The sequence below is a fragment of the Nyctereutes procyonoides genome, unplaced genomic scaffold, assembly GCF_905146905.1.
Source record: "Nyctereutes procyonoides isolate TBG_1078 unplaced genomic scaffold, NYPRO_anot_genome, whole genome shotgun sequence".
Lineage (NCBI taxonomy): Eukaryota > Metazoa > Chordata > Mammalia > Carnivora > Canidae > Nyctereutes > Nyctereutes procyonoides.
This window is the reverse complement of record NW_026575130.1, coordinates 9,382,282-9,404,048: the sequence shown is the minus strand read 5'-3', so window position 1 is coordinate 9,404,048 and position 21,767 is coordinate 9,382,282. Positions and strand designations below refer to the sequence as shown.

The window sequence follows — 21,767 nt, the reverse complement described above, 5'->3', positions numbered from 1 at the left end:
GTATCTGGACCCAGTCAGAGACCCCCATAAGGCGCTGTGTCCCCAGGAGAATCCTGGATTAAAGAGGTGAAAGCGTGAATGGCCCCACTTACCATCAATGACTCAGTGGAGAATTCTGTTTTTCCTATTCCTATAGCTTTGGGATCTGTAGGGTTGGAGGCTCTGGTCCCCAAAGAAGGTGTCTTGCTAACCTATAAGCTACCTATGAGCACCTTGGACTCCTTGCAGCTAGGCAGTTGGAGTCACCATATGGGCAGGGTTAATTGACTTTGATCTCCAGAAGGAGGTAGGGCTTCTGTTCCACAGTGCGGGAGGCAGGATACCTGTGAAACTCTTAGGTCTCTTTGGTACTCCTTGCCTAATTGTAACTGTGAATGGACAGTCCCTCAGCCCTGGCTTGGAGAAGACATGGTTTCCAGAGGCTCACATGCCTTAGGAATGAGGGCCTGGGACACACGACTATAGGACATCCAGAAGTGATGGCTGAGGATGAGTGGAATTTCAGTAGTGGAGAAGGAAAATAATGAGTACCAGTAGTGGCCCTAAAACTATTTGTAGTTACAGGAGTTGTAGTTTGCTCCACTAAGCTCACTCTTCTGAGTCTCCCCTGAGGAAGAGAGATGCACAGGAACCATTGAAGGCCTACTTCCCAAACGTATGGGGAAGTGGATCTATGTGGCACAGGGGGCAGACCATGGCAGCCATGGGGGTGTGCTGCTCAGCTCTCCCTTCAACAGGGAGCCTGTGGTGAGAGTGCAGTCAGCTGACGGCCTCCAGCTCCAGCATCTTCAAGATCCACAGCATCATTCAAGCCGGATATGTGCTTCCTGGAGCTCCTGGTCAGTGAGGGAAGCCTGTAGAGCTATCTAGGGCCCTGTCATCTCTGCCCGCGGTTCTTTTTTTTTTTTTTTTAAACTTTTTTTTTTTATGATAGTCACACAGAGAGAGAGAGAGAGAGAAAGAGGCAGAGACATAGGCAGAGGGAGAAGCAGGCTCCATGCACCGGGAGCCCGACGTGGGACTCGATCCCGGGCCTCCAGGATCGCGCCCTGGGCCAAAGGCAGGCGCCAAACCGCTGCGCCACCCAGGGATCCCCTCTGCCCGCGGTTCTTTATGTGCAATCTGAGAGCCTGTGTCCCCAGTGTGCTGGCAGAGACTTTTCTCAGAGCTTGATCTCTGGCTGAGGCTCTTCCTACTCAAATCTCCACTCTGGTTCTTCTCTTTTCATACATGTCAGGCCCAAAAGCTTTTCCTGACGACTCCTGCTTCTCTGCTCCTTTATCTTTCACAGGCATTACCCCTAAACTATTACTTGTATGTCCAACTATCTTGGTTTTGGATCTGTCTTGGGACTTGATCTAGAGACCCAGGGGACCCGAATGGACACAACCTCAGTTGTGATGTCATAGAAATGAGGCAGTTACCAGGAGCCTCACACAGAGGGAGTCTCTGTCGCATTCAGGAAGGTGTCACTTACTTCTAGATCTCTCCTCATATCAAGGAAACCTAACTTAAAGGCAATGAAGAAGAGTACAGTATATCAAAGAATAAAGTCTTAATTTTCTATTATTTTATACTTGGAAAACTTGTAACACAGGGTTATTTTCTCCTTCCTCTGTTGAATACCCACTCCAAAATGAAGAGGACAATTACTGTCTGCACATGCCCACAGGTGGTGCTCACAGGGGTGTTGATCTGTGTTGTGAAAGATCCAATTATTTGTTCCATAGAAGCCAGCCACAGAGACCTCTAAACCCCTAGTTTTTGCCAGCTCCTGGGGACCAATCTCAGTGTTATCTACCCAGATAACACTATGGATAGAGTCGGTTATATTTTTTGGAGGAAAAAGTATTTAATAATGAGACCTTGCTTTTTAAAATAGCATTTTAATTAATGACAAACTCCGAAAGGAGGATTTTACAATCATTTTCCTCTCAACATCCCTCTCAGCCGCCATGAAACAGACAGCAAAATTATTCTCTCTCCAGTAGGAACAAAAACCAAAATGCAAAGTTTAACAAGTCTTAGGATGGCAACACAGAGAGAATGCACAGTCAATATGAAAACAAATTTCTTGCAGTTCATTGGCTTCCAAGTGAATGTCTCGTGGTCCCAGCATGTTACAGAGAGACTCTTGAGGTTCCAGATTTCCTCATTTCCCTTGGCCAATGTCTTATTAAAAATGTGTGTGTGTGCTCCCACTCTCATGTGGGGGTGTGTTGGGTACTGATAAATCTGATGAGAAAGGAAGATGACCGGTTAACTTCTTACCTGACAGCTAAGTGACTTGCCAACGTGACATAATCTGACGTTGACAGAGCCGAGGTCTCCTGACTGAACACAGCGCTTTGGCTACTGCTGCTGTGCCAGCTATGTCTGCGTGAGTGTTTCTGGGTTTACTCCTCATCCTCCTTCCTGCTGGCAGGACCCAACCATGACTCCACAGGATCATGACTAACCTCGGTCCTTAGCCAGAGGTCCGATTTCTCCGCTAACTTCCTAACATTTGCTGTATGTGATTTTTTTCCAAATAGCTTTGATTTTACTACCCCTAATATTCTCTGCAAAAGAAGGGTACACTTTCCTAGTAAACATTTTTTGGTTTACCTCATCTGCTATTATAGCCCAAAATATACACATAAATTACGTCAATAATGATTCATTCATCTTTTAAGGCACTAAGTATCCAAAGTTAAGGGACCTATTGTACTTTGCTCTCTCATTTCAAACATTAATACATGAGAAGTGAAACTGCCAACCCAAATTTTCAGTCTGAAGCATAAATTTAGTAGAATAAATAAAGTAATTTCAGAAACCTCAAGTAAGGAATTAACAGGCAAGAGGCTGAACTAATCATCTTGACATGGGTTGATTACCACTTGGCTTATTCTTTCTACTCTCTTATCTTTTTATTTACACATCTAAATGGAATGCAAATTTTACTATTGGAGGGTAGGATCCAGCTACTAACAGAAGACACACTTCCATTGATTCTCTATAACCCTGGACACTTATCCTGCTTTAAAATGGTAATCTCTCATGTCTTGAGCCTCTTACTGAGCAGGGAATGTTTATCTGTGCACAGTCCATTTCTCTTTTGGCCAGGATTTTCTCTGGGGTCCGAGGCGCCCTCACCAAGCAATTCCGAGTGTGCTTCGTTAGGCATCTGTAAGACAGGCACACAGATTCCAGCAGGCCCGGCACTTCTGACCTGCCCAGCCTCTGCACAGCTGACTCAGCAGGCAGCGGGCAAACATAGCACCACACAGCACTGCAGCGCTGCTTGTTCCTCCCCCTTACCCTGCTGAGTCTCTTCCACAGACAACTGAAATGTCATGTCAACATAAAATGTGGGACTCCGAGCCAAAATTTCAGGAACATGTGTGCTAACTCCAATGTGCGATTTCCCATGGTGAACTCCCTTTTTTGTAAGCTTCTTTTCAATGCTTGCTTAGTTCTCAGCTACGATTCTGTCCTGGGCTTGATAAGCGACTCTCATGCTCAGATAAGAATTGATTTCTACAATTGGTGTGTGTTCCACCAAGAGACAGAAGCAATCCTGTTAGCAAATCATTTGCTCTCATTCAAAGGGTCTAATGTTTTTCCACCAGAAAAAGGACTTTGCTGACTGCACTGTACGTGCAGGCCGACTCAAGGCACTGAGTGTTCCCTTATGCATCGAAGTCATAAACAAATAGCAAATTATGCAACAGAGCCTCTCAAGTTTTCGCCTTTCTGTTTTCTGAGCCGGGGAGCTCTTTCTCACACCCTGGGCAGCTCGGGGAGAGAATGGAAAGGCCCTCTGCTGGAAGCACATCAAATGCAGAAACTAGGCCACTTGGTGCCAGAGGGTTCCCAGGCCCCGGCTGCCAGTCGAGGTTTATACTTTAGTTCACTTCAGGACCAAACCCCGGCATTTTGGAGCCTCACTGCCAATGCTTCTGCTGATTTTAAAGAGTGATGTGTAGGTGTCAGGTGGCCCTCAGACAAACAGGAAGGAGCTTAGGATATTTGTCAACATTTCTTTCTATATTTTGCTGGTTCCCTTTGCAGGCATGAGGGATTTTTTTGGTTATGGGTATAATCCTGTAAGAACGGCTCTTTGACTTTATTTCTTTCCTTTTTTTTTTTTTTTAAAGATTTTATTTATTTGAGAGAGAGACAGAGATAGTGACAGAGAGCACAAGTGGGGAGGAGAGGGAGAAGCAGACTCCCCATCGAGCAGGGAGCCTGATGTGGGGCTCCGACCCAGGGCCCCAGGATCATGACCTGAGCTGAAGGCACATGCTTAACCGACTGAGCCACCCAGGCACCCCTTCTTTATTTCTTTCAAGTGGTATGACACTTGTTTTGGAATGTAATCGTGCACTCAAAATTGCAACAGCAAGCCAACCCTAGCAAAGGTGGATTCTATTCTAAAGGTTATTGTACAATTTTTTAAAACTTTGCATTACTTTTAATTTTCCAAAGTTTTAAAATTTTCCCCTAAAAATAGAGTAGCAGACTCTTTCTTACCTTTGCTCTGCATGGAGTATTCTCAGAGATCACACTCTCACTTTTGGCTCCGATGGCTTCTTCTAAAACTACATCAAAGAAGATACAATGGAGAAGACAGGATAACATAAAAATCTTAAAAAAAAAAAAACCAAAACTTTTTGCTGTCTATAAAAATACTTTTTTAAAAAATAAAAATACCTTTAATGAAGAACTGAGAAGTAAATGTACTGTGTTTGAAACATGTCACTATTAGAATTGCTGCTTTTAAACTTTCATTGTAGCATTTCATCATTATCATTTACAAGCGACACTAAACCTGTGTTAGGTATGCCCCATTCACTTTATTCAAAGTAAGTTCTTCACCTCACTGTTATTAATGCTCAATCTCTGAGATGACTCTGAAGCAAGGGTAAAGACTTGCCCCATCCTATACTCTTCTTTCCACCTGGCCCTTCACGCAGGTGTGTGAAGAATGCTTGCCAAGTGTGGGTGTGAGAATACTCTTGGTTCAAAGACAGTGACCATATTAAAGATAACGGGCTGGGTCTCAAGTTTTCCAACGCTGACAATCTATTTTGTATGATATATCAATTCCTGGCTTATTGGCCTTACCCTAACCCCAAAAGTCTGAGAAGGGAGCAAAGAAGTTGAATCTTGAAAATATAACTAAAGCAAAATAAAAAATGTTCTAACATTTGACAGTACGTTACGTTTTCCAACATGGTTTTACATTGCTAGTTCACTTTTTAAGCTCAATTTATGTTCATAACAGAAAAACAAATGAACTTAAGTATATAATACAGGTAGTAAGCAAAAGTTAAGTTCCTATGACAAGGCTAATTCTGAATGGCAAACAGAAAGCCTCAAGAGTTAATGTAGTAAGTGAAATACACAAGTCAAACAATTCAGCATATAGCAAATGATTGTTAACCTGTAACCTATAATTTTTATTATTAATGTTTCTCACATTTCCAAGGCAAAATGCTAACACACTGTACGCTGCAGCATCTGTGGTGCTCAGTGTAAGGCAGACCTGCAGCTTTTTTAAAAAGTGAAAGTAGAGAAACATAAAGTTGTCTTCAGGTCCTTAAAAACCCAGAGCTGGAGCTGTGGGAGCCCAGGCAGAAAATTTAGATTTAATGAAGAGTCTACATAGTTATTACCTTTTCAGCTACCTTTTTCTAGTTCTACATACAAAGTTGCACGTTCATTTCCAATCTCTTTCACTTCTGTTGTGAAAACCCCACGCACAGTTCTGTATGACCCAGTGTGGGACAAGGTGGCATCTTAAATGTCAGTGAACAGACCTGTTAGGATCTCATCGAGTTGGTCCACCATAAATTTCGCATCTTCTTCCGTGAAGCACATAGGTGGTTTTATTTTAAGCACATTTCTATGAGGTCCGTCGGCACTGAGAAGGACTCGCTTTTCTTTCATCCTAATTAGCGCAGGAAATATGCGTGAGTGCATACAACTAGTAACAGGTTATTTAAGAATGATGTGAACACAGAGCAGCTCAGTATTCTCATGCAAGCAGCCCACATTTATCAACTGCATGCGTCTCAAACTTCTCTTATTTGGAGATGTGGGGGGAAGTAAAAGAAGATTTCAAGTTGGGGGGGGCGGGGGGGAGAGGGGACAGGTTCCAAGGCGGGAGACCAGTCAGGTGTCGGGGTGCTCTTACTTGTAGATGACATGTTGAGCTTCATCTGTGGCGGGGGTCCTTTCCTGCTGGTCCTTCACCAAGTCAATTCCGATAAACAGGCCGATGCCCCTGAGGAAGGTAAAGAAAGAAAACTTGACAGATGCTCTATCAGATACTGCATTGTCATAAAATATTACCACTGTCCCCAAACTTCAGTTTAATTTGAAGCTGGATATAATTCCCTGTAGGGGTAACCTGTTATTGATTCTAACTAATCCAAGATATCAATCCAGCGCCACAGGTCTTTCCAGTTTTTGAAATCAACTTGGTTTTGTCGCCCAGTTTTTTTTCTTTACTTAATTATAAAAGAAAAAGTCTTAAGAAACAACCTTCTTATGCTTGTTTCTCAGGGCAGTAATGATGATAAATGTTCAATGTTTATACATATCTATGAAAAGTTTTCCAGGATGTAATTTTAATAATTTTTAATAAATCTTTTAGAGTTACTTTAAGTTACTTCTTCTCATCTCTTAGGGGCTAAAGTTATACTAGCTTTATTTATTTTTTAAAGTATAAAAGTTGGGAACGATGTATACCCAAAAGTTAACAGTGGTTAATTTTTATATCAGGGTTCTAAATTAAGAATGAGGTTTTTAAAAATGTTTTTTAGTGTTTTCTAGATTTAGTTTTATGTAATTTATTTTAAATTTATAAGATAAAGTTTAAGCTATTTTCATTTGGAAAAATGAATAGCCACACGACAATTTCATAATAAACGTACCTGATGTCTCCTATCAAAGTGTGTTTAGCCTTCTGTTTATTGAGTAACTCAGTAAGATAATCCCCCACTCTAGTGGCATTTCCTTGAAGGTCTTCATTTTCAATTACATTCAGGACAGCCAAACCAATAGCAGAAGATACTGGATTTCCTCCATACTGCAGAAAAAAGATTTAAAAGAATCCACAATGGTTGAATTACTGGCATGGCTTCATCTACGAGAAATTGGCTCATACATAAGCAGATAGAGATATAATTTCAGTGAATTTTTCTCTTGCGATGTAAACTTTTTAGATTTGGAATATAGTGTGATTCTATTTGTTTACGACTGAGTGAAAATTCATTCCAAATTTTATTCTCCATGCTGCATAATTGGTATGAAGGACTATCAGGGAATTTATTAGTTCATCTAAACAAAAACCAGACATTGTACTAGGAACTAAGAATTTCAGAGTGTGGTTCACTGAGGGGGATAAGGGTTCTGCCTCTGAACACTTGTGTAAAAACAGCTAAGCAATGGCATTTTCTCTCAATAATTTATCTCCTTAGATTTGAATCTTACTTTTCATTGTCACAAGTCCTATTACACATATGGCACAAACCATAATAATTTTTCCAAGCTTAAAGTTCATGACTTTTGGGGGGTAAAACCAAGGAAATAAAATTTCCCAAAGATAGAAACTTTAGTATCTCCTGTGACAGCCATATAACATTTATAGTACTGTATCATCTAAACACTTTAGAAATGTTTGGGGAATTTAAATGTGATACAAAATAAAGAAGATCATACCACCTGTGAATGAAACATCATAATCTCTAGAGTTTAGCAAGGCAACCATTTATCACTGGAACAATTAATCATTTTAGAAAGGGGAAAGATACACAAGGAAAAATACAAGAATTATGCCAGAGAATGAAATATAGTTAGATAAAAGTTTGGCTAGGGTCCTGGGGTAGTTAGCTGGCAATACTAAACTTTATTTTTTACTACATTGGCAAGAAGTATAAGAACACACAATATTTTCCCCTCTTAGCATAAACCGGGAGGCCAAAATTTACCGTATTGAAGTATTCCATCCCAGAACTGCTGAAGGCTTCTGCGATTTCTTTGGTTGTTACCACGCATGCCATTGGGTGGCCATTGCCCATTGGTTTCCCCATTGTGACGATGTCCGGAACAAAGTCTTCGCCCTGCATTTGGAAGCTCCAGAAATGTTTCCCAACTCGGCCAAAGCCCACCTGAACTTCATCAGCAATAAACACACCTCCTGCTCTGTGTACATATCTGCAAAGCAAAAGGGAAATCTAATGTTTTCAGGTCATCGAGAATCCCCAAACCCACCCACAAAGATACCGATTATGAAGGGCCTAAGAAAATGTTAACTTGAGGTCTGGAATCGTTGTCAAAAACATTTCCGTGCTCAAATCCCCAGTGACATCTCCATGATGTCACTGACTTTGAAATATAATCACATAATTTCCAGAGTAGACACATTCTTATTATTTAGGTTTGTGCTGCTTCAAGTAAGCTCTACTGTGGTATTTTAAGTGGGAAGAGAAAGAAGTGAACAAGAAGTAGTGTTTAGCAGGGTTAATCTTCAAAGTTTTACTAATTGGTAAGGCATGGGCACCAGCCAAGGAGGATGCCAGGCTGGGGACTGGAGCCCAGCCCCGGAGGCTCCCCCTGCTGGACCACATGTAAACCCTTTATCCCTTTATTTGCTGGATCTTGGGAAGGTAGAGGGGTTCTGGGGAGTCCTGGTGTGGCAGGCATGCCGAAGTGGCTATTGACCAGCTAGTCTGGAAGTATTTCAATATTTTAACCAATATGGCCTCTCAGAACTGTCACAGAGCCTTCAGTTTGACAAAGAATGCCCAGGTCAAGTACATACTCTGCCACTTTCTGGAAGTAGCCTGCTGGAGGAATTATTTGTCCGCCACAACTCTGCATGGATTCAGCAATAAAGGCAGCAATCTATACAAGAGAAGACGGCGTCAAAGTCCATTAGGTCCCCCTTGAACCCCCTAAAAAAGAGGACTTCTTGACAGAGCAGGTTATTTTCAAAATGGTTGGGAATGGACCTATGTCAAGTAGCAAATAGGCCACTCGATGACAAAAAGAAAAGATGTCCGTGCTGGAGAAGCAACTGATCTGAAGCACCTGTTTCTGAAATTCTAGAGTACCAGTGGAACTACCATGAAAAATGGAGGAAGGGCAACCTCCAGTTCTCCATTATTAAATTAAATGCAGGGGATCCCTGGGTGGCTCAGCGGTTTAGCGCCTGCCTTTGGCCCAGGGCGCGATCCTGGAGTCCCGGGATGGAGTCCCACATCGGGCTCCTGGCATGGAGCCTGCTTCTCCCTCCTCCTGTGTCTCTGCCTCTCTCTCTCTCTCTCTCTCTCTCTCTCTGTCTATCATGAATGAATAAATAAATAAATAAATCTTTTTAAAAAATTAAATGCAGTGTTTTCCTTAGGATCAATTGAACAAGAATGATGTTTTGAGCAGTCTTTGATATGAATTTCTAAAAAAATTACCCAGGTTCTAAACCCATTATCGTGGTGCCTGTTTCCTCAGCTTGGTGAAGGAGGACTGCCTGAGCCTGGAATTTGCTCTCAGGAAAGTCCAGGGTGACTTCTGGCCACACACTTTAGTTACTATGCTATATTTCTAGTTCTTACCCTGAACCGGGCTTAACTCAATGGAATCAGGCAATTCACAAGAGGAATTACAAATGAAATGCTCTAGAGAGGAAGAAAGGAGGAGTAGAAAACAGGTAACATTGAATCAAGAAGAGAAAGCATAGGCAGAGGATGAGATATGGAGTCAACAGAACCAAGGCTCTAGTCCAGACTACATCCAGTAACTATATTACCTTGGCTTAAGTTCTTCACTTTTAAATATTTCATTTATTAGCTATAAAACAAAGCCATTGGACTTAAGAGTTTGCTGCTCTAAAATCCCCTGACTTTGCAAGCACATCTAATATTCTGAAGCCTCCATCTTCTATTTGCTCATTGCTTTCAGCATTGTTAACAGAACAGCATCAAGTCAGTAACTACTGAATGTTAATGTAATTGAAAAAGTTATCCAAACCTTCTAGCAGCAAAAATACCATGTGATCCGGGTAATGTGAATTTTTTTTTTCTAGAAGCACTCTTTACCGTTGTGTAAGAAGATACAGACTACCCTTGAAAAAGAAAAGCATATAAAGCTCCCCATAACAGGTAGCACTTGGGACTAGTTGCACAGCTACAAACAATGAATGGGATGGGAAGAAAACCGTTAAATACAAATGACTCTCTAGTCACTAAGATAAATATATTTGAATTGGAAAAAGCAAAGTCTTCATTTTTATCTCAATTAAGATTTTTTTATTGCCATGTTGATGCCATAAGCCAGTTTAAAGGCAAAGCATATATCAAATCACTTTAAAACTCCACATAAATAACCCCCAAATGGGCTGAGTATTTATGTTAAGCAGAAGATAGTAGGGTGAAGACTGAGAAAATGGAAACTCCTTTTCTTACCAGACGATTCTGGTTCTGTCTTCGAAGCTCAGGCTCAGATTGGAGAAACATTTGTTTTGCCTTTGTTAACCCAGGGTCTGCAGCTTCAGGAAAGTTGTACCAGTTCAAGGGAAGCACCAAGGCTTCCTGGGCCTAGGAACCCTCATTGGTTCAGAGGCCCCAAGGCCACTATGCCTCTTCCCCTTCTTCCTATTTCAGCCCCCCATGCTACTTTCATTTGGAAGAGTCTGTCCGTGGCCTATCACCTTTCCTAATCCTCTCTCCCTCTAGCCCTTTGGACAAGAGTCGGCATCCCACTGGGAAAGTGAGAATTAGGCCACCAGTCCTGGAACAGGCATAGTGATTGCATTTCCAGAATAAATAAAAATAGATAATCTTAGAGGCATGATCATAATAATGCACTTTTTGAAACATGAGCTGAATGAAATGTAAGTGGAGAAAAATAGAAAGGGAATTGAGATCTAATCCTTTTCCACCTTTCCAGTGTGTCACAGTGATTTCAATCCACTTCATAAAAGATGTTAAGCTGTTTTCAAAACTATAAATACAAACCTTCCTTCCACTGTTATGAGCTTTTTCAATAATTTCCTTCACTTCATCTGCATAAGCATTGGCTGGGTCTGCATGGTCTTCTCTGTATTTTCCTCTGTAAGTATCTGGAGCTGGTGCCTGAAAACCAAATGGTAGAGTTTCTTAAGATTCACGTCTTGGACAGATGAGCTATTACAAAAAGGCACTTCCCCACAAGAGCATTTAGAAAGGTGACCATGTGGACTTAAGTGACTCTAGGTTCTTTTGTTCTTTTTCCTTAACATTCCTGAATTCTGTGAAAGCTGAGGTCTTTGTATTGTGAACAGGAGCTTGGATTTGCTCCTAGACCCTTGTAAGTCAAGACTGCATCCCTATTCAAATAAAGAACACATTCAAATCAACAAGTGTGATTGCTGTATTTGAAAATTTCAATGGATGAAAATTTTATTAACTATTCTATATTGAAAATAAACCAACACTTACCGACTATATGGCAAACTGCAATCATCCAAAAACTAGAATGCTTTAGCACTGATGCCAAGTCTTAACATTTTGGAAGAAAGAACTGACAATTCTCTTTTGAAAGTCTACTGATCCTTAATTAAACCAAATGAGTTTTTATGTTTCAACAATGACTTGATTGGTTTCTTTATTTTTTTTTTTACTTTTCATTTTATTTCATAACTCTATATAACAATTTAGCATAGAGCAGTTTAAGACATTCATAGATGTTAGATTTAACTCCAAATTTCAAGCTGGCATCAGTGACAGAAAACTTGAAGACCAAAAGGTGAGGAAAATAAAATGATAGCAATGAATAATAGCTTTCACTACCACTATGCTAATTTGCTTATTGTGATACTCATCAATGGATTTTAAACCATATCCTGTCATTAACTGGCCTTTTGACTTTAGTAAGTCACATAAATGCTCTTGATCTTAGTTTCTTTTTTCATAGCTTCATTTTGATGGAAGGATCAGGCTGGATTGTCTTTAGGCATCTTCCAGTACTAACTTTCTGATTTTTGGATTCTAAGATACTTACCACATGCACAAATTCTTTCTTGACATCTTTGCCCTTTTGGAATTTATATGGGCTGATCTCAATTAAAGATGATAAGTGACCATGGTAAGCACTGCAAAGAAAAAGAACAGTAACTAAAATCAGTCAGAGAAGGAAGTTTTTGTAGTATATGAAAAATAGCATTGTACGTCATCAAGGGAAAATCTCAACCTTAGTGCCAGATAGAACCATACAGGATCTAATTCTTCATGACAAGATTGGCCATTTAATTTGTCCAATTCTCTTTGTTCATGTAATAAAACACATAGGAAACCAAGTATGTATCCTCATAGACATTTTTTTTAAGCAGGCAAAGAAAACTTAATTTCTTAGGATGATATTAGGTGTGCTAAATTAGATTGTCTAAATGCAAAAAATTGTTTTCTATAGCTTCATGAAAAACTTGAAAAGTATGTATCCTTTAAATTTATTTGACAGTTACATTCTAGTAAATTCTAAAAACAACTTTATATCATAGAATGGGCTGTGTTTCTGTCTGGAATGGTTTCTACGGGATGTCTGATTGCATATGCTGGGCAAACACAAGTTGGTAAGAGCAGGAGGTCTCTTCAGGAAGAACTATGATTGAGAGATGGCCAAGTGGCTGTGAGATTCTTTTCTCTTGCTTAAAATATAGGTGGTTATAATATTCCCTTTTCTGTTTCTTGCACAGAGGCATAATTGGGAGATCTGGAAAAGAAATTTTTAAAAAGCCCATGAATAGATAAAACAAAGAGAGAGGAATTCCCTTAGCAAGATTAAAGCATGCTACAAAGCCACAGTAATAAAGTTAGCATGCATCCAAATGAGAACAAACTGGAGACTGGGACAGAAGGCCAAATCAGAGACACACCCACACATAAATGTAACACAGGGGTAGATTTCATACGAGGCAGTAGAAGAAAATGAAGAATATCTTTGTGCTCTGGGGATGTGGGAGGTGTAGGGGGAGAGATATTAACAAAACTTAGAACACATAAACCGTATGATGAAAATTTTATTTATTTGATCTGATCAAAATGAAAGATTTCTGTTGAAAGATACCATGGACAAAGCTAAAAGACACATGATAGTGTGGGAAAAGATTCTGAAATGTTTCAAAGTAAAATGCTCATTCACACTGGTGGTTCTCAACTCTGCCCACATGGTAGAACCACCTGGGAAATTTAAGAATATATAGTGTTTCCTGGAATCCACTTCTGATTTTCTTTAATTGGTCTGGGGTGGGGCCTGGGCATTGGCATTTAGGGAAATTTTTTCCCAGGTAATTTTAAGACACAGTCAAGGTTGAGATCTTTTGATCTAGACTATATCAGCAAACACAAACCAACAAGAAACAGATGGGAATCCCAAAAGAAAAATGGGCAAAGAATATGAACAGGTACTTCTCAGAAGAGAAATCACAAATGCATGTATCTGAAGAGATATTCAAACCCATAATTAGGAAACTGCACATTAAAACAACATTGATACCATTTTAGTTATTGGACTGGCAGAAGTTAGAAAAAAATGAGAAAGCAGGGTACTATAAGGTTTTGGTGAGAATAGGGGAAAATGGGACCTTTCATGCAACCGTTCTGGAGACTAATCTGGCAGTAGTTAGTCAAATTAACAATGTTTCTAGGACCCCTAGGGGCTGGCAATCCTGTTTCTGGGTGTTTATCCCTAAGACCTTCTTAAAAGGTCCATAAGGTCACATGTACAAGGATGCTCAATGAGAGTCACTTCCAGAAGTGAGGAGAAAAGGAGAGTGACAGTAGCCTCCTCTGTGGGGAGGATGAGGCAGGAGTTTGAGCTGCACTGTCCCCTATGGCAGCTACTGCCCACACATGGTAAGTGTAGGACACACATTGGATTTTGGAGATTTAATTAAAAAAAAAAGAAAAATCTCAATATATTTTATATTAACTGTTGAAGTGATATTTTGAATATATTGACTACTAGGAAATTTTAAATGCCCTATGTGGCTCATACTATATTTCTACCAGACAACACTGAATTAAGAGACTAGATGTACATCCAGTAATATAGACTTGAAACAGTGCCAAGGGAAAAAAGTTCAAAACAGAAAGAGATTTATAGCAGTTTTTGTAAAATTAAAACAGATTCACATAATATATATTAATAAAAATACAAAAATAGGGATCCTGGGTGGCTCAGTCAGTTAAAAAAAGTGTCTGCCTTTGGCTCAGGTGATGATCCAAGGGTCCTGGAATCCAGCCCCGCATCAGGCTGCCTGCTTGGCAGGGAGTCTGCTTCTCCCTCTACCCCTCCCCCCCATGCTCTCTCTCAAATAAATAAATGAAATATTTAAAAAAAGGAATACAAAAATAAAAGATGTACATCTGACAGATTAGAACAGTTGTTTGTAGGTGGGGGGGGGGAATGGGAATAAAAGAGAAACAAAAAATGAACTATGGTAGGCAGAACAATGCACCCCCTCTCAAGATGCCCACATTCTAGTCCTAGGAACCTAGGAATGTGTTACATGGCCAAAGGGCCCTCACAGATGTGAGTAAATTCAGAATCTTGAGATGGAGAGGCAATCCTGGAAGGTCCAGTGGAATCACAAGAGTCTTTACAAGCGAAAGGAGGAGGCAGGGGGATGGTGGACAGAGGCAGAGGAGGTGAGGTGAGGCTGGGGGCAGTGGTGGAATGGCTGGCTCTGAAGATGAGAGGAGGGCTCCCGAGCAAGGAAGGCAGGCAGCCTCTAAAAGGTGGGCAAGGCAAGAAAACAGAAGGACCTTCCAGAAGGAGCACACAGTCCTGTTGACACCTTGATTTTGGTCCAGGGAGATCCATTTTGGATTTCTGACCTCCAGAACCATGAGAGAATAAATTCATGTTGCTTAAGTCACTACGTTTGTGGTTAATTTCTCATAGCAGCAATAGAAAATGAACATATGGTCCAACGCATAACACAAGAGAAGCCTATTTAATGGCAAGAAATGAGGTTTGTGTTCAATTTAATCCTCTGTGACTGAGATTGGGGGGTAGAGAGGTAGAAAACAAATGAAAAGAAAATGAATTTATTTTAAATGTAATAAAGTCATGTTAAAGAGATGAGATTAAATAATGGCTGATAATAGTCATTAACTAAGGAGAAAGTACTATCTTTTACTTGGTTTCTTATTTTCTTTAAAATTTGCTCTAAATTGTTATCTTTTAAATTAATTACAGTAGATAATCACAGTAGTGATGTGAACGTATAGAGTCTGAAGAAATCAATTCTATTTTTATTTTGACAGATATTGAGTAATGCATTATAGTGGCTCAATAAACAGTTAATGATTCATGCAAAGCCCGTAAGGCCATGATCACAGCATCCAAGAGAGCCCCCTCCATTTGCAGGAACTTAGAATTAAGTGTCTTGCAGGCCTAAGCTGGCCCTGATACCTTAATACATAATAAAAATAATCATGCCATGTATCCACCCTCCTCCATATATGCTTGTAGTATTACTATGGACAGGATCAGTAAAATTTTGTCTCTTAAAGGAGCTTCTTACTTAGAAGTCTTGCACCTACAACTTACTGGTCAAGAGTGATCACATCTTGGTGGCCTCTGAACTGCCGAGCCAAACGTAACGCTAAGTCATTGGCTTCAGATCTGTTAAGACAACTCAGAGAGAGGGATTATACGTTCTTTTTAAAATATTTCAATACACTCTTTCAAGTATTTCAAAATGTTAATTACAAAAGTTGCAAGATCCCAGTCATTCAGAAATGTACGGGGAATCCTCTCTCTTCCCTTTGGTCTTGCCCACTCGGTGATCTCACTTCATCCTTCCAACACAAGTTTCCCAGGTATCTTCAATAAAGAACGAGACACACAGAAGAAACCCAATTCAAAGGATACACTGCTCATTTCAAACTTCTGCCCAGTTCAGCGACATCGGTAGGTGACTAACGTTGAGAATATTGGGAAGCCCACATTAAGCCTGATCTCAAAGGGAGGAATGGGAGTGGGAGAGCCCATCAACTTGACCACTAAACTATGTTGTGTTTGTACTGACCCAATAGTCGATCAGTTCCTTATCGATAAAATAAAGATCATAATTTTTTTCTACTTGGCTTAGATGGCCTAAATATACTACTCAGACACAGAAAAAGAAAACAATCATTTGTGGGATGTTTACTATCTGCCAGACATCATGCTCAGTGTTTTATTTGCATTTATTCTAGTAACTCCTTTGCAAGGCAAGGGTTGCCATCTCCTTTTTAGGGATAAAAAAACCTCGTCAGAGAGGTGAAGGAGGCAGAGGTTCTCGCAGCTAGTAAGACATAGAGCCAGCATTCAGACTGAAGTCTGTTTAACTTCAAGATTATCCTTTGTACTATCCTAAGTCTGTCACCTCCAGTCTCTGGTGACAGCACTCTTTGACAATAGAGGATTCCTTAGAAATCAAAGTCAATTATTTAATGTACTGAAGGCAAAAATGCTTTAGAACAATAAATTAGATCCTAAAATACCTTAATTCTTTACAACGAAAAAGGGACAATCTTCTGCTTATAAATTTGGTTTAAAATTTCATTGAAGACAAAAGTGAATCACAGTATCATAAAACCGAACATTTACAGAATTTCTAATAGTTTTAATACATTTATACATATACATAATTTTTAAAATATGAGTTTTGCTGTTTGTACAGCTTTCTTCCCAATATAACATCTCATTTTGAGCTTTTCACCTGTCATTAGACATGTAGTTCCAAAAACATATTTTTAATGTCTGCATAATAGTCCACAGAATGTATACATAACTTGGATTTACAGAATTTAAAGGCTGGAACACATCTATTCTTTTGAATTTCCTCTTGCCTTTTTTTGTATTTGTGTTGAGGAAATGTTGAATGCCTAAGAAGCAAGTCAATCAAAAGCCTTACCAAAGTTATGGCTTGTTTAGTAGGATTCTTTTTTTTGCTAAAATCCCTCATTCACGCCATAAAAAAACTATCCAGGCCCACTGACTCTTTAGCTACTTACTCTACCTTCTCAGTAGGTGAGAGTCATTTGACTGGTTAGGTTTTCTCACATGAATGGCAGGCTTGGATATTTTTGCCATCGTTACCACCCAAGGATTTAACCTTTAGGGATACGAAGGCATACCAGGTCTGCTTTCCCCATCTTTCACCAAGGAAGCCTCAGTAATAAAAAAAGTTGAGTGACATGTACATGTTAGTGTCACTGGCTGGGTCAGAAACCCTGGAACTCACTGCTGGGGATCTTATCTACCACAAGCTCATGAAGTAAAGCCAAAGAAACAGAACCATCAGGCCCCATAGGGTTGTCCTTTAGCAAGGGGCAAGAATCTCTGGAAACCTTAGCCGTATATGCTCCACCAGGAATAAAAAAGAAAGGTTATGTGTGAGAGGGTAAAAAACCAGACTGGTGGGAATGGGGGTGGGTGCGAAACCTCAAAACATACCCCGAGTTTGTAAAATAGCAAACGGAGAGTTTCTCCGGCAGGGTCGCTGACAGGCGCCTGGCATACTCAACAATATTGTCATGGAGGAATCGAGAATTTGTATTTAGCGCTTCCATCTGTTCCAGGGCAGCCTTGACCACTTCTGGGTGACAGTGTCCCACTAAAATTTAGAAGACAAAAACCCAAAAAAGGAATTACAATTCTAAGTTCCTGGGAAGTGAGGGGAATTCTGAAGCAAGGGGGAGGAAAAAAAAGAAAAAGAAAAAGAAAAAGAAAAAAAGCTGAGTGGCTTTCCCTGCCACAGTGCGCTGTGACTTTGCCAGGCTAGCACTGCTGGCCCCACCACCGAGGAGCGGCCACCGCACCTGCCGCCCGGGGCAAATCTTAGTGATGCTGCGTCTGCCTCGCTCCACCGCAGGGACAGGACGTTTACCGTGGGCCACGTTGTTGATGCAGTCCAGGTACCGGTCGCCTCGCTCGTCAAACATGTACTGCCGCTGGGCTCGCACTATTTTGACGGGATCCGCAGCAAAGAAGACTTTGCAGGAGGGCCTAGAAATAATGAAAGGAAACACTTCGGTCTGGAAGGACTGCTCCGTGTTTTTCCTTCTCAGTGAAGGTCACGATCAGTGGAAAATTTCAATTACATAAAGGAAAGGGAAAAACACAATCTGGGTGACATACGTTATTTTTTTGAAATTATCATTTCACAATAGCATGGAACCTTCTACTTTAATCCCCCCTTTGTGACATTGCTCACAGTTTATATGTTTGTTATATTAGGTTTGCCACGATTTGACAACTCTGTTTAGAGGTACATGGATCAACTCTGACAGCTCTAATTACACAAATCAATAACCAATTTTTCTTTGGGAAGTTTTATTCTACCAGAAAACAAAACAAAACACAACAAAACAAAAACCAAAAACCTAACTTTTTTTTTTTTGAAGTTTACTATGTGTCAGGAAGCAACAAATATTACAAGTATTTCATTTAATCCTCCCAAATATCAAATGAAGTAGGGGCTATTATTCACATTTTTATAGGTGAGGAAACTGAGGCACAGAAAAATCAAGAAATTTGTTCAAGATTACACAGCTAGTAAGTGAAAAAACAAACAAACAGAATTTGGAAGTAGACTGTCCAAACCACAACCCGAGACAGTGCTTGCTTGCTTTCTCTCTCTCCTCTTCTGATCTAATTAAAGAAATGAATAGCACTGAAAGCTGAGTACAAATAAATTGATAATAAATACTGTAGAAGAGATTTTACAAGAGACTGTTTCAAGTCTTTTCAGTGGTGCTTGTCCTGTATCAAATGGATTTACCATTCTTAAAAAAAGAAACCCAACTATTCTTCTTACCCCTTAATCCATTATTTTGAGCATAATAAAAAGTCATCCATATTCTTGGTTATTTGGATGAATGTCTGGAGTATAAATTTTAGCAACAGAGAAACATCACAAAGTTTTCTGATGTTCACCCTCTGAACATGTAGAAACAAAAATGGAATATGTTATTTTAACTTTGGTGACTTTGCCTGCACAAAGAAAATGGCGCGTGCACTGGAGGTATTTTGAAGGGTAATTAGGTGCTTATATATTAAATTGATATGCAACTTTTTAGAAACTATTTTAATTATTGTGTATAGGTAATCTTAATTTAAAACTGCCTCAGTTTAAGTGTCATCAGTTAAAATGAAACTAATATTCAATGAGAATTTCTTACTGGTTCAATCCCAGCTGTTAGTTTATATACCTGTGAGTTAAAAGCCAAAGAAAACCTTTGAATCATGAATGTGGGCTGCTCACTGCAGACTTCACCTTCCCTTGCTGTGGATACTTTCCACCTCACCACTCAGACTTCAGGTAAAATTCTATCAGGCTGTCCACGGCTCCACTCCTCCCTTCACAGAATTGCTTCGGTTTAGTTTCTCTGAAATCACTGAATTTGCATTGGAATCTAACTACTACATGGGACTGAAAACTAAACAGAACAGACTGCTGATCAGAAAAGAGTAACGGGGGATCCCTGGGTGGCGCAGCGGTTTGGCGCCTGCCTTTGGCCCAGGGCGCGATCCTGGAGACCCGGGATCGAATCCCACGTCGGGCTCCCGGTGCATGGAGCCTGCTTCTCCCTCTGCCTGTGTCTCTGCCTCTCTCTCTCTCTCTCTCTCTCTCTCTCTCTCTCTGTGACTATCATAAAAAAAACAAAAAAGAAAAGAGTAACGGACTGCCTGGCTAATGAGGGAGGAATAGGACCATTTGGGCTTTTCCTATGCGGGGTTGAGAGTTCCAACCAGTCTCCTAAGAGGCATCTAGAAACCTCCCCGGTTGAGACCAGCAGATGAGTAGGAGCAACCGGCCAGCACTTCTCAGAAGGGGACACCAATTCTTCTTTCCTACGTTCCCCAGTCCTGTCTCGAGTGCACCCGGGACAGTGTGGATTCCGTGTGAACACTGCGATCATCCTTCATATTCACACGCGCCTTCTTAAAAACCCGCTCACGCTTATTAGTAATCTCAGCGGCTCGCTCCAGAAAGTAAAGTAACTGGACAGAGGTCGCACAGGTGACGAGACACCGTCCTAGGACCAGGGGCCAGGTCCCACTTCACGGTCAGTCCTGGACGCTTACGAGCACTTCGAGTCCTTTCTAACCGGGCAAAACAGAAGCGGACTGGCGAGAACAGCGCATTTGCAAAGCGCAATGGGGGCGCCGCTAGGGCGAGCAAGGTGGGAGAGCGGCGCTGCGCCCTTCCAGAAAGACGCTGCGGGATCCTGTTTTAGGGCACTGCCTGGATTCGCCCTTGATCTCCTAACCAAGCACGCAGGAAGGAAGGGTCCGCTGGAGGCAGAAGTTGTCAGAATGAGTTCGCTTCACGGCCACGGTGACAAATATTTTGAGCCCATAAATTCTGAGACACGTTCGAGTTGGTGGCCTGTGGCGGGGAGCTCACCCGTCTCCCGTCGCAGCGCCCGTCCCGGGAGTGGAGTTCCCGGGCTGGGGCTCGGGACCCTCGGGGCTCAAGCCCTCCAGCCGCCGGCCGCGCCCCCCCCGCCCCCTCCGCCCCCTCCGCCCCCTCCGCGGGCTGCAGAGCGCGGGCAGCGCGGGGACAGGCGGCGGCCGGGTCCCCCGGGGCGGGCGCGCGCGCGCAGGTGCGGCGGCGGCGGCGGAGACCCCCGGGCGGGCGCGCGCGCAGGTGCGGCGGGAGGGCGGGCGGCGGGGACCTCACCCCGGGACGGGCGCGCGCGCGCAGGTGCGGCGGGAGGACGGGCCACCGCCGCCGTCTCGCGCCCCGCGCCCCCGCGCCCCCGCGCCCCGCGCCCCGCGCCGCGCCCTTGGAGCCCTCACCCGATGTGCTTCCTCCGCAGCGCCAGGGTGTCCTGCTTGCTGTACAGCTCGCACATGGCGGCGCGGCGGCCGGGCGCTCCCCGGGCGCTCCCTGGCGTGCGTGTGCCCCCTCGCGAGCCCGCTCCGCTGGCTGCCGTGATCTCTCGCGGGGTCCCCTTGCCCTGGGCCTCGGAAGTCACTGGCGGCCTCAAGCAGCTGGGGCCATCTCCCTTTTTAAGTCTTGGCTTGCCTTTGCCCTTCGCAAGCCCCACCCTCCCGGTCCCCTCCTCCGCCCGGTGTGGCCTTTGGCGAGTCGCCGAACTGGCCGCTCCTTCGCCACTACCCTTGCCCCCGGCCGCCCTGGCTCCCGGGCCTGCCCTGCCCTTCCCGCTCCGCCGCCCCCGCCCCCGCCCCCCATCCTTGCTACTTATTCCATTTCCCTAACTTGCTCTTGCCTTTGCATCTTTTCCTCTTCTGCCCGCCAATTCTTTCCTCCCCCACCCCCCGCCTTTTTAAAAGATTGTATTTATTTATTCATGAGAGACACACACAGAGAGAGGCAGAGACACAGGTAGAGGGAGAAGCAGGCTCCGTGCACCGGGAGCCCGACGTGGGACTCGATCCCGGGTCTCCAGGATCACGCCCTGGGCCAAAGGCAGACGCTCAACCACTGAGCCACCCGGCTGGCTGCCCTCCTTCCCCCTTTCTTTCTTGTTTATTTTTGGTGTATCCCGTGATGTTCTTGTAAATATTCAGATAGGCGCTCTCTGGAGGTAACCCAGCCCTCGAGTCATCTCCTTTCTCACTCTGAGCCTATGTCAGTACCATAACCTGTAACCCACAGAAGTAACGGGTCACAAGACCTAACGATCTAAGTAACAGGGACTCAGCCTGCTACTTGTTGGAGTGATAACGTATAACGGGGTTTCAAAGATCTACTTTAACGGTAATTACACTCCTAATTT

At 42.4% G+C, this 21,767-nt stretch overlaps 1 protein-coding gene across 3 annotated transcripts in view; it reads right to left on the bottom strand.

Annotated features, from left to right (window-relative positions):
• Positions 1-21,012, bottom strand: part of ETNPPL (ethanolamine-phosphate phospho-lyase) — a 30,784-nt gene extending 9,772 nt beyond the window's left edge. For 2 of the 3 annotated variants that reach the window (XR_008666781.1, XM_055342520.1), the window contains exons 1-12: positions 20,824-21,012; positions 17,906-18,024; positions 17,473-17,632; positions 15,580-15,654; positions 12,028-12,118; positions 11,004-11,120; positions 8,813-8,895; positions 7,980-8,205; positions 6,924-7,078; positions 6,182-6,271; positions 5,805-5,935; positions 4,516-4,583 (exon numbers count right to left, since the gene is read on the bottom strand). Coding sequence is in view for 2 of the 3 variants with exons in the window: in XM_055342520.1 (XP_055198495.1) it covers positions 4,516-4,583; positions 5,805-5,935; positions 6,182-6,271; positions 6,924-7,078; positions 7,980-8,205; positions 8,813-8,895; positions 11,004-11,120; positions 12,028-12,118; positions 15,580-15,654; positions 17,473-17,632; positions 17,906-18,024; positions 20,824-20,879 (1,371 nt within the window). In the remaining variant the exon portion in view is untranslated. Of the gene's footprint in view, positions 1-1,866; positions 3,167-4,515; positions 4,584-5,804; positions 5,936-6,181; positions 6,272-6,923; positions 7,079-7,979; positions 8,206-8,812; positions 8,896-11,003; positions 11,121-12,027; positions 12,119-15,579; positions 15,655-17,472; positions 17,633-17,905; positions 18,025-20,823 lie in introns of those variants that run through there. The other variant, XM_055342519.1, reaches the window with a different exon arrangement.
• Between the last annotated feature and the right edge of the window lie 755 nt (positions 21,013-21,767).